Below are 13,244 nucleotides of genomic sequence, written 5' to 3' on the forward strand. Positions count from 1 at the left end.
CTAGGCGAAGACGTCAGACGAAGAAATTCCGGGGAATCATCAAGTGAACAATTGAATGCGGTCAGAGGTAGAAGAAATAACAGAGGTAGTGGGAGCGGGAACAGGAGAAGGAGTCAGTCGAGGACTCGAAATGATGTGACTTGTTGGAACTGTAAGAGGTTGGACATTTCAGGAATCAATGTCCAAAAGACAAGAAAGAAGTTAACGTTGCAGTAGACCATTCAGATGATGATGTTTTGATATGTAGTGTGGAGAGCAATGTGGATTCCTGGGTTATGGATTCGGGTGCTTCATTTCACGCTACCCACATCCGTGAAGCACTGCGGAATCTGAAAGAAGGGGATTTTGGTAAGGTAAGACTGGCGAACGATGAGGTTCTTGATGTGACGAGCATAGGTGACTTAGATCTGAAGACTCCAGTCGGTCCATAGACTTTGAAGGATGTCCAGGTAATTCCAAGTCTGAAGAAACAGTTGATTTCTTTTGGGCAGTTGGATGAACAGGGACACGAGGTTAAGTTCAGGAATGGGCAATGGAAGGTTGTCAAAGGAAATCTTGTGATAGCTCGTGGACATAAGAGGGGTTCATTATATATGGTCAGTTTACCGTCTGAGGGAGTAACCGTCCCAGTTCAGAAGAAAAACAAAATCTGGTTCATAGAGTCTAGTGGACAGAAGAAGGTTTGCTTTGCAGATGGCAAACCCAGAGTCACAGGTTAGATTCAGGTTGAACGTGTTTGGAACGGTTCAGAAAAACCAGTCAAGGGCATTCATAGCAGTGGGAGCATGGGCTTTGTTTCAGCTAAAATACCCAGAACACAGTGGGTTAAGAGAACCAGTATTCCATCTGTAAAAGTCTCTCCAGATTATCTGCTTCACATGGAGAGTATCGTTTATTCTCATGATGTTCTAGGATCGGGCAGTTCATTTCAGTGGGAGACGGTGGAGACAGAGAACAGGTCAGTAGCAGACTTAGCCATGACTGATGTGTTGGAGCTAACGAAAGCTTCAACTGGCCTTCAGGTTAATTGAAGAGAAGGCCAGGGTAACTAGGAAGGAGTTAAGATCAAAATTTTTAAAATACAGATGCACAGTTGAAGCACAGGTGAAGATTGTTACGTGACTTCAAGTGGGAGATTGTTGAATGTGAAGCCATAATTGTTGAATGTGAAGCCACAATTGTTGAATGTGAAGTTGTGAAGCCACAATTGTTGAATGTGAAGCTTTTTTCAAAGGTTGGCTGAAGACCCGGTTGTGTTTTTTGACTACTTCTGATTTCCATCTCTATATAAGAGATTCATCTGTATTTGTAAAACTTGTATCTAGAGTAACACAGAAAGAGTGCAGATTAGCACCAAGAAATATAAATTCCTAGTTACCGGTGGACGTAGGTCAGAGAGCAATTGTAGAAAATAGCACGAATGCTCTTGTGCCTCTCTATTGTACTTGTGCTTTATAACCAAAGTTTCAGGACAAGGGCATAAATTATATCATTCAGTATATTTTTCTTTGTAGCTGTTGAAGGTTCAGAAGTAGTAATTTGCATTGTGACAAGTTTCTTTTGCCATCTCTTACTGAAGTTGCAAAATATGGTTCTGGTAGCATTGCATCCGAAGTGATTCAGTCAATAAAGGTGAGTGCATGCACCGGGGTCAGAAAGCAAGTTTATGAAGATATCAAGGTGAGAGAACTGGTACATTTTCATAGAATTTTTACTCTTGGTAAACTTGAATATAGCTCTGAATTTATGTAGGTGGGTTTACAATGCTTTTGAACAGAATTTGTGCAAATACACATCCATTTGTTCAGGTAGTTGGTCTCCAATCCCATTATGATTTAGTTTTTATGCATCGACAGTTTATTTAATCTTGCAATTATTATTACAAGTTGATATTCTGCTTAGAGGTCTCTTGATTGAACATCGTAGCAATGTAGAAGTTGCATTCAAAAATTTTAGACCAGAACCAGGTTTTCTTTCGTATTTTTTTTGTTGATACGCCATACATATAGTCGTTTCTAAATTATTTAATACTTAAGTTGTTTATTTATTCATTTCTTTAAAATCAGGGTGAATTACATCTTACTTGCCATCTGGAGGTCCATTTGTGAGAATGGATAATCACATTTATACCAAATACGTTTTTCCACCAACCTATGATTCTCTACTTGGAAAGGTTTATAATATTTTTTGAAGAGCAAATTGCAGGAAATAACAACTTACTTTACTCTTTTTACTAATATAAGCAATTCACTTTATAATAAATACCCGTAAAAGCAATCTATTTACGTTTTCCTTACCTATAATCGACATTGTACTTACATTTTTAGTGATAATCGCAATATGTACCTCCTTATAGCAGTTTGCTTACATCTCTTCAACCATTATAGGAAAGTGCTTACTATTATGGCTAAAAATAAAGAAAAGAAATGTACGTACGTGCTATTATGGTTAAAAACTCTAAGCAAATTGCTATTATAGGTGAGAGAAATTATAAGTACATAGAAACCCATTTTCTTTTTAAATATTATGGGACTTATAAGGAAGTGTAACTAGGTTGCTATTATTAGTTAGAATTCTAAGTATTTTGGTTTTATGAGAAATATGCAAGTAGGTTGCTTAAAAAGAATGAATTTCTAGATTTGCTTCAGGTTAATAGACCACAAGCAAAGACATAGTTTATGTATGGAAAGAGTGTTTGGCATTAATCAATTGGGAAATAATTTCAGCAAAAAAAATAAATGTAGAAGTAATTCTCTTTTCTTTTACTGTATAATGATATGTGTTGTCTTTATTGCTTACTTTTTAGTTCGATACATATTATGTCACTTTTTTGTTTAACCTATTATTTTTCAGCTGAAGGTGGACATATTTTTCATCTAGGCCGATAAAATCCAAACGTCAAAACAAGTCGTAGAAGATGTATCAAAAAAACGCTACCTTCCAGTATACTTTCTAGTTGAATTTAAATATGTTTGCTGATTTATGTGGAGATTAGATGAAGAACAGAAAACTAGAATTTGGAAGGAAAAACAGAAGACGAGGTGAATATCAGAATATGAGGACACGTGGGAAATGAGGCAAGTTGCAGATATCCACATTACATCATTCATGTATAGGTTAATCACTTATGACTTATCTATGCATGTCTCATTATTAATAGGATATATTATTAAATATTTATGAGATATGTTACTTTATAGTTGTTGTGTTGGCATTTCACATATATAGGGCCCTGTGACAAGGGGAAGGACCATGCTTAGCTAGAGAAGCATAGAAGCTCATGCTCATGGTGTTATATTGTTTAAATATTTTTGTATATGTTAAATATTTTTGACCATATACAAAAATTTGGCAAACCATTTGCTAAACCAAACACGATCTCAATTGGCCAAAAGGCCTTTATGATAAAAACCCTATGATTTTGGTTTTTCTTATGATTATCCCATATAAAATACCCTTTTCACACCGGATGATCAAAGAGGCCAAAAAAACAAAAAAAAACCTTTTATGACAAAAGCTCACTGTAAAACCCGATATCATATTAAGTCTCTAAGTGACATAGAACATATCCACGACTGATGTTAAAAAAAAAAAAAAACATGTACCACACAAAAGTATAAATTATACCGAGTTTTTATTTGTAGTTGAATGCAGCTTTTGTTCATAATCCCCCTCGTCCTCATATTCTTCCTCTGTTCCCTTCCGTCCGAATTGTTCAACTGCATCACATACTAATAAAAACAGCAATAAAATCAGTATAAAATGTGAGGGAGCAAAAACAGCATTCAAGTCAGAAAATAAGTTTGAGGGGATGCTTCACATACTCCAAGTCTTTGGGATGAGCACCTGAGTTGCAACAACCATGCAACCAACAACCGCCATTAACCCAAAATAAATCTGCAAATTTGAAACAAAGACAATTAACACAAATGGTCGAAAAAGATGGAAAGAAACTGTAAAAAAGAATGAATCAGGAGTTACGTATTTACCTCAGATTGGAAATAAGCAGTGGCACCACCAAAGATTTTTGAAGCAAAATGTGACCAGAAGAAGATTGAAACACCAGAGGAAAGAAGAGCTCCAAGATAAAAAAACTCTCTACGCCTTTCTAGCATGGCAGCGCCTGAGAAACAAGCAAATGCGATGGCAGCTCCTATGTATTCACTCACCCACATGCTACAAAACCAATAGAAATATACATCAAGAAACATTAACGGGGTAAGTTGAGTAATATATAATAATTAATAAAAGGAAAAGAACAAACCGCGTGTCAAAATCTATGAATAATTTGGCTACAGAAACAGAGGAGGCTCCGTAGAGAATGCTAAATAGGTAATATGTCATTAACCTTTTGTGCTGGAATAAGAATCCCATGAAGAATATATAAGGAATAATTAAGATTAATAAGATTTCAAGAAATCATTGGGTATATACGTAGAAGATAACTAGACAACTACCTCTTCCCATGGAGGAGTGGCGATCAACCAAAGCATACATTCAAATGTTGCCAAGGCAGTGAAAAAACATCCATTGTCCAATAGGATATGGAGATAAAACCCGAGTGCATATGCTATTAACAAGCAACATACTTTCGCATATCCCTGCAATCACATGATTATAGGAATTATATGTTATCATACATATACACATGCCTTGTATAAAGTCCATGTAAGCAATATTTTATTTGATTATTTTTTATCACAATTAGCGAGTTTGATGTTAGCACCACAAAACGAACAGCATAGAAACATTAGACCGTTGATTTTTTTTTTTTTTTATTCATTATACAAAACTCAGAAATACTTCCACAATCCACATGCACTTTGAAAACCAAGTAATCAAAACAAGAAAGACTCAACGCAGTCTGAATATTAAATATACAATAATAATAACAATATATCGTCTAATAAATATTGGTTAGAAAAAGAATGAAAAAGAAGATATACTCTTTCAAGATTTCCTAAACAAAATTGTTAAACAAAAAGAATCATCTAAAAATTTCACAGAACCATTTTTATCCAAAACCACACATTTATGATTTATTTACTATTAAGCCAGATCAGCCAGATTCCACAGAATATACAGTTTACAAACCTGCTTCAGAGCAGTCTGAACTTCAGGAGAGATTTGGCGAATATCCTTGAGAGAATAGCAACTCGACAACAAGGATTCCATTGAAGTTGAAGACAGATACCTACGATGTCAAGAAATTTTGGTATTGAATAAGATGACTCTTAGACGGCAAACGATGTGCCGTATTTATAGATGTTTAGTTATCTGGTAGGGTTAAGTCAAATATTCGAACTTGCAACAAACTATTGACATATAATTATCTCTATTATTAAAGAGGATAAATGATGTAAATGCAACTCTATTTATCTTTTTTTTTTTTTTTTTTTTTTTTTAAACATCTTCGATTTTCCTTATCAAATCCTTCCAGATTTTTGTTTGTTATAATTTTTAGACGGTATATTTGTTATATATGGTGTTTATTAGAGAAATTTTATGAAATAACCATACTCTAAAGGGTGTTTTCATCTTTTAACCATAAAACTTTGAAATTTGTAAAATGACCATCAGATCCACAGAGGGTGCTCTCAGGATCTTTTAATGGCTCTGAAGATTGGTTAATGGCTCTGAGGATCTGTTCTTAAGCAAAACATAGGGCCAAATTTTTAGGTATGAAAACCTATTTGCCCATTTTCTAAGTTAATTATATGTTGTTAGGGTGTATGATAGTTTGTATGAATGTATAATAGTTTAGTGATTAGTAAATCCCAAAATTTTGCCCGATTTTTGCCATGGAAATATCGTTTCTGCGAAGAACAGATCCGTAGAGGTGTTTGCTCAAGAACAGATCCACAGAGCGCCCTCTGAGGATCGATGTTCATCTCTGCGAAATTATTATTTTTTTATTTTATATGCAAAAAGGATTATTAAGTAACAAAAATTATAAAAAAAAAAATAGACTTGTTGATTTTGGCACTATGTTTTGCTCAAGAACAAATCCTCAGAGCCATTAAGCGATCCTCAGAGCCACCTCTGCGGAACCCTAAAAACCTTCGAAATTTTTTGTCCTTTAGTGCTGCCACCTCATTTCTGCAGAGGTGTGTTGAGATCCTCAGAAGGGTAAACGGAGCACCCTCTGCAAATCTGATTACCATTTTACAGATTTTGAAATTTTATGGTTAAAAGGTAAAAAACACCCCTTAAGATATGGTTATTTCATGAAATTTCTCTGTTTATTATATTTATTGCGATATATTTGTGACATATGGTATTTATGATGTTTTAAAATCGGTTTTTTTAGTTGAACCGCTATGGTGACTGGTTTCCGTTACAACCGGTTCGATTGCCGATTCACCTAAAAATATTCCTACATATGGCGGTGGTGTGCGTCGACTTTTGAGTTGTGTACACTTCGAAAGTTCAATTTTTTTCGTCAATGAGTTGTTTTTAACATGCTAAGTAAAATACATCTATAGAAGTCCAATAAACTGGTTAAAACGGTTATTTACAGGTTTATCACACCGGTTCAACCCGATTTCTGAAGAAACCGACCGGATTGATTTGTGAAGAATTTAATATAAAATTGATCGTAATTGAACCGCTCTCGCTCCCGATTCCCGGTTCAACCGGCCTGTTTAAACTGGTTTTTAAAAGATTGGGTATTTATCGTATTTAACTTGTTTCTCTGTAAATCTCCTATCATGCTTGTCATCCGAGCAACCTTATCACCTTCATCAACTGTCACGACTGACCTAAAATTGAAGCGGCAATTAAACCAAGAAAAGAAAAATGCATTCCTAAACATAGAGATGGGGAGGAGACAAGGAAAAGTATGCAAGGAAAAGTATGCAAAGAAAAATGCATTCCTAAACATAGAGATCGGCGTTCTTTATAACTCGGATTTCGACATGTCATAGTTTCTTCATTATTTTTGACGCTTATTTTCATTCTTCATTTATTATATCTATATAAACAAGTTTCATGCACATAAATTCACATAATTCACATAATACTCAAATAATTCCTTTTAATTACGTCAGAATTGATTAGAATTGTTGACCCTAACTATTACATCATTTTACTAATGCTTAGCCTGATACACAGGCGATACATATAGTAACACCCCCCCCCCCCCTCGGAGTTGGAGGCTCGATGAGGATAGACATAGATGTGTTGAGTCACAAGGGTGCAGAACGCTGACTCTGGTATCATGTAAATACATGTGGAGGCTAATATTATCTCTCCAAAGAGCCCCTTAAGGAGAGAATGGGAACCTCAACATAAATAGAAATTTATTGAACCGTATCGCACCAATGTGGAATACACTAACATTATTTTCATTTTTCCGGTTTAATAAGTTTTTCACTTCAAAATTAGTACCCAAAATGTAATTGGTTTTTAAGTTGTTTGAAGACTTGTGGAAACTGCATTTCAAGATATTGAAAACGAGGATTGTAATATGGACGTCATGCTCACAATAAGTTCAAAGTATAAAACATAAACATCACATGTCCGAAACTAGGAAAATTTAAAAGTATGCTGCACATTTTTTTGACACCGTATTAGAAATTTTGCCACCGGCCCACCGTAGAGAAGCTCATAAATTAAGGACTTATTTTGCTCAAAATTCCCGAGCTTTAAACCATTTTTTAGAAAAATATGATCTCAACAAGTTAGAGTTTAGAACTTGGTGGCCATTTAGGAAATTTGTAAAAAGATGGGTTAATTTGTTATACCTATTTATGGGGAAAAAATGATGGTGTGAATTTAGAAATGGGTTATGTTTGTTTGTTAAGAATAAGATTTCGTGGTGTTGAGGTTGCATAATTTAAGGAGCATAGAAAAAGAACAAGATATGAACTAATCGATATGTTGCATTATAATTGATTAATTGTTGATAGATGATATACCTCTTGCCATAGTATAATTGATTGTATCATTCATATATACGTATCATATTACTGATGGAAAGTGCATGCATGGGATTGACATCTGTGAGAATTGGAGGCATTCGAAAAGCATGTTGTAACATCCCGAAATAAGGTACATTTTATCATCTCTTGAATATTTATCAAAAGTGTGACATTTGGTCCATCATAGAAAAAGGCTTGCAAAAGTGGCTGTACACGGTGCGTATATATGAGTATGCACAGCGTACTCATGCAACATGCATGGACACTGATGGCCATCTAGTACGTTGGGCGTACATGTGGTACGCTGGGCGTACATATGGTACGCTGGGCGTACTAGCCCAAATGTTAAACCCTAATTTTAAGGGCTGCCCTATTTAAGAAAAAAGATGACCTCATTTCTGGCCACCCTTATCAGCCTCCAACCCTCCCATAAACCCTAATCTCATGTGAGTGGCTTGTGTGTGTTTTTGCAAGTTTTGAGTGTTCTTGGCTCTTGTAGTGGAAGGAGGTTAGAGAAGAAGAAGAAGTTACTAGCAAGCTTGAAGATCCAGGAACTTCCCACCTTTGTGTATCATTTTCAGGTATAAAATCTATACCTTAACAAGTGTTCTTCTAGATCTCTTTGGTTTAAGATTTATCAGCTAAAAGTCCCCAAATTTGGATCTTTATGTGTTTGGGACTATCCTAGGGGTTTAAGTTGTCCTTTCATGCATATTAGAACACTTAGATTCATAAAAATGCTTGCTTGATCTTCCCCTTTGGCTCATGCATGAGTAAAGTAGGTTAGAATGGATGAAGTGATGCTTTGAGCCTTTCCTTGCCATGCAATGGCTTAAAGCCAACGAATTCATAAATTAAGAGGTCTCAAATTAGTCATATCTAGGGTTGGGTAGGTAGTCTTAAAGGATTAAGACACCAACTTAGTGGATTTAGAGACTGATGGAGTACACTAGGCGTACTCTTGGCTACACGTAGCGTAACCTGATTCTTCCCTAATGCATGATGACCTCGTTGTACGCCCAACATAAGGAATGGTACGCTCAGTGTACGCTCCAAGTGTTGACTTTCATTGACTTTGACACTTGGTCAAGTTTTAGTGTTTTTGGACCATGAGGAGGTCAAAATGTTCCGTTTTGCCTTAGAAGGTTTAGCTGTCAGATTTGGACATGCAAGTGAGGTTTTTGACTTTAATTATTAATTAGGGTCAATTGCTTTATTGACTAGGCAGAGTCTAGATCCGACAGTTCGAGTGCTAGGTGTTCCTGTCATCATTATCAGGTGAGTGTCCTCTCTTATTCTTACCTGTCTGGTAGAATAGTTGTATCTGTGATGACGAGCTAGGTCTTGATGCTTTATGTATTGCTAATTATATGTGAATGGGACTGCTGATAGTCTCCAGGGTGGCTGATAAACCATCGGACGTGCTATTAGCTCATTGGGACTACTGATAGTCCCCAGGATTGCTGATAATCTATAATTTTCAATTTTATGTTGTGCTGTATATGGTATTTTGGGGAACTCACTAAGAATTGTGCTTATACTTGTTGATTATATGTGGTACGGTGAAACGTCCCAAAATACGGTCTAAAAATTTCATTTTTAATTTATATATAAAACCATAGTAACCCAAATCATCTCATAAAAACATAGGTGGTAATATCTCAAAACATTATATCAAAATACTGTATCAAAATCACATATCCAAATATCAGAGTATAAACATCCCAGGCTAAACAAATGGTGTGTGCACTGCAGTTATCCCGAGCTCTTCCCCTTGCTACCGGAAGTACCTGAAACCAAAACTGAAAACTGTAAGCACGAAGCTTAGTGAGTCTCCCCAAGCTACCACATACCATACACATAATCACATAATCACATAACATGGGTCTTGCCTACTACATCGGGCCCCGTGTCACACCCTCAAACAGGAACGGCGGAAACATTCGGGGGCGGATGACGTCATGTACAGTATCACAACAAATGTATAATAGTAATTAAAGTAACAACAATCATTGTATTGATAACATAGTATTTACATTGTGTTCAAAACATTACTTGTTTAACATTAATACTATAACAAAATATAAGACGAGATACATCTATGCTCCGTCTTCGAAACGCCCGAGAGAGTACCTGTCTACTAAATTTCCTGAGAATACAAGTGTTTTGAAAAAGTGTGTCAACATTTAAGTTGGTGAGTTCATAAGTATTTTGTTGGAAAATATATGTTCTTTTTTATTATAAATGTTAATGTGTTCTTCCAGAAAATCCAATATTTTCTTAGTAAATAAGTCATAGTCTTAGTACCTTTATACCAAAAAGTATAAGTTTTGTATGTTTATAAGCTGTGATTCGAGGTTCTGGTTCAAGTAACTGGTATGACCCGTACTGTTACCTCCTATGATTGCTTAGTGTATGCAAATTATATATAATTAAAATTGAATGGACAGTCGATTGGGTGATCCTGCCCTAAGCCCACAACCAAACAAGGAACAGAAAGAAAGGCGGAAACTACACATTCCACTACATATCGGATCTTCATTGTATATAACCCTAACGTAAACATTAAGTAATCATAGACTTTAGCAAAGAGAATATTCGATATGTGTTTTTCTGAAACCCTGTTCGTACCATATTAGTAAATAATATAATGTATTGTTTTTCGTGTAACTGTGTGTAAATCTAGAAATTTTGTACTTGCAAATAATGTAATATTTGTTTTATTATTAAAATAAAACCCTTGAAAATATATTTGCCCTGAAATCCAAATGTAAAGTTAATATTCAAATAAAATTATTTGAAAATATATTAATCGTAAATATGACGTTGTTTTCTTCTTGTGAGTTCTTATAACCGTACTCTAACCTAAGATGGCCTGATCGCGACGTTCTTCAGGCGTCGGAATGTTAACGACATTTGTCACCCCAGGCCTGTCGGCCTGACTGTAGCTAAAAGTACAGGTGTGGGATTGTCAGTCCCAAGTAGACCTATACACAAATATCTCGCTCTCCCTACAAGAGATTCTGGTTACAAGCCAAGACTTTTACCAGTACTTAGATGTGTGCATTTGGATGTGTGCATTTTAAAGTAAATTTGATAGTAAAATCTTTTCATAAAAATAGAAAGATAAACGTATTTGGATGTGTGCATTTTAAAGTAAATTTTCTTGTATATTACTTGTATCCCCCCCCCCCCCCTTAAAAACATAGAAAATACTTGTAAAAATACATGGGTATGAACTCACTTGATAAAGGTGGTGATTTTGTCAGCACTTCTGTAACACCCGTTTATTCAATAAAAAAAATTAATTAATTAATGATTGTATTACAGCCCTAAAATCAATAATTATTTAGCAGGGTGTGATTTTGAGGAGCTAATTGTAATGATTTTAAAAGTCGGGGATTAAAAGTGTAAGTTCCGAACTCAGTTTGTATATATATATGAAGACAGGGACCCCGTGGTAATTAATTGGATTTATATTAAAAAGGAAAAGAGATGGAGGGGCTGAATATGTCATAATTACGACATTAAGGGTTGTTTGGTAATTCATGGGTCGAATTTGAAAGGAATTTATGAGATCAGGGGCTAATGGGTAAATATTAGATTTAAAGTGAAGAAGATATTGTGGGGGACTAAAAATGGTAAATGAGTGAAAGTTTCAAGAATACGGGACTTATACCCGGCGACTCTTCCTTCCCTCTCATTTTAATGGAACAGGACCCCTAACCCTAATTGATGCTCAACCGCCACCACAAGAAACTACCCCTAGCCGCCATCGTTGGTGTCGGGTCCGACCACCGCCTCCTTGACGTTGAAGCTGGAGTCCACCGCACCCAAGATCGTCGGCGAAGCTGCTGCTAGCGACGAAGAGCAGCACAAGGATGCCAGCAGCCGGCTATCGCTGCCCTCCTCCGGTGAAACGAGCCATGTTCGCCACTGTGCAAGTCGTGTGTGTGGATACGAAGTTCTCGGTAATGATTGTAACCACCCATCTACTCCTTTCTCTTCGTTTTTTCTGTGATTTGGAGTAGTTTATGTCGACAGGGGCTGCCGGTGATTTTAGATCACCGCTTTTGGTGTTTCCGATCGGTACCTGCCACCGTAGTGGCTGGGTTGGGAGTACTTCGGTGTCCAGCTCTTGTTTACGAGTGCGTGTGTATGTCTGCTCGGCTGGGGACAAAGAAAAACCACCGCTACTACCGTGAGGTGGTGGCTATCGTCGTAACTGTTGCTGCTACTGCCGTTTTGGTGTTGCTGCCGCCGCCTTGAGCCGCCAGGTGGGTGGCTGGAGTGTTGGATGCAATCTGAAGTTTATGTGCGTGTGTTTTGTCTAGTTGGAATACCAAGAACAACCACCACCACCGCCGTGAGGTGGTGGCTTCCGCCATGTGCCACCTATGTGTGCTTATTTTATTTTAGTGTGTGTGTGTGTCATCTTGAGATTTAGCCTTGTAAAATGTAATTGGAAATGGAATAATGAGAAAGAAACCCTAACCACCACCGTAGGGTGGTGGCTGCCGCCACCGGCCGCCGTGTCGGGTGGCGGTGTGCCTCGTTGATGTTGTGATTTGGTTTGGATGTTTGGACAAGGGACTAAAACCCTAATGGGCCCAAAGAAGCCTTAATGGGCTTAGTGAAACCCTATTGGGCCTAATGAAGCCCTAATTGACATTAAAGCCCAAACATGTGTCTAATGGGTCTAATGGACCTTAATTGACCTTAGGAAACCCTAATGGGCTTAAGGACCTAGCTATTAGCCCTATTGGGCTAAGATGGGGATTGGAAACCCTAATTAGGGTTTAGAAAACCCTAATATTGGATTTATGGGCTTGGACCTATCGGGACCCACATTTGGGCCACTAGAATGGAATTGTGTGTTAAGCCCAATCACACCATATGATTTATTTAGAAGAGTGATGGATTTAATGGATTAAGTCCTTAATGGGTTAAGTGAGAAACACTTAACCCTAATCGTTATTTTATGTAATCGTTATTTTATGTGAAACCCTAATTTCACTTGGGTTTATTGTTGGGCCTTTCTATTGGGCCTTGATGATTGGGTTATTAATGGGCCATCCAAGATCAAGCAAATGGACTAGAATAATTAATGGGCTTTGTGGTAAGGCCCATATGAGGAGTTAGGCCCAATTTGGAAAATTGGGCCATAGATGGGCCATAGTTTCGGCCTTCATGATTATGAGGTATTGGGCCATTAGAATACCAAATGTTAGAGTGGACTTTTTGGTTGGGCCTTTAAATAAGACCATGTATAGGCCTGGGCCCAATTTGGAAAATTCGGCCATGTGTTGGGCTTTGATTCCT

At 36.8% G+C, this 13,244-nt stretch overlaps 1 protein-coding gene across 1 annotated transcript; it reads right to left on the reverse strand.

The window, feature by feature from the left end:
• Positions 1–3,374: 3,374 nt before the first annotated feature.
• LOC145122744 (bax inhibitor 1-like) lies at positions 3,375–5,245 on the reverse strand. Its single transcript, XM_079058315.1, has 6 exons — positions 5,095–5,245; positions 4,458–4,601; positions 4,265–4,356; positions 3,990–4,176; positions 3,825–3,897; positions 3,375–3,731 (listed from the first exon to the last, which is right to left on the reverse strand). Exons 1-6 carry the CDS (start codon positions 5,173–5,175, stop codon positions 3,622–3,624), a joined length of 687 nt encoding a protein of 228 aa, XP_078914441.1. The 5' UTR covers positions 5,176–5,245; the 3' UTR covers positions 3,375–3,621.
• Positions 5,246–13,244: the final 7,999 nt, after the last annotated feature.

Source organism: Lactuca virosa, chromosome 6 (genome assembly GCF_052849685.1).
Source record: "Lactuca virosa cultivar CGN04683 chromosome 6, Lactuca_virosa_CGN04683_v6, whole genome shotgun sequence".
NCBI classification, from domain to species: domain Eukaryota; kingdom Viridiplantae; phylum Streptophyta; class Magnoliopsida; order Asterales; family Asteraceae; genus Lactuca; species Lactuca virosa.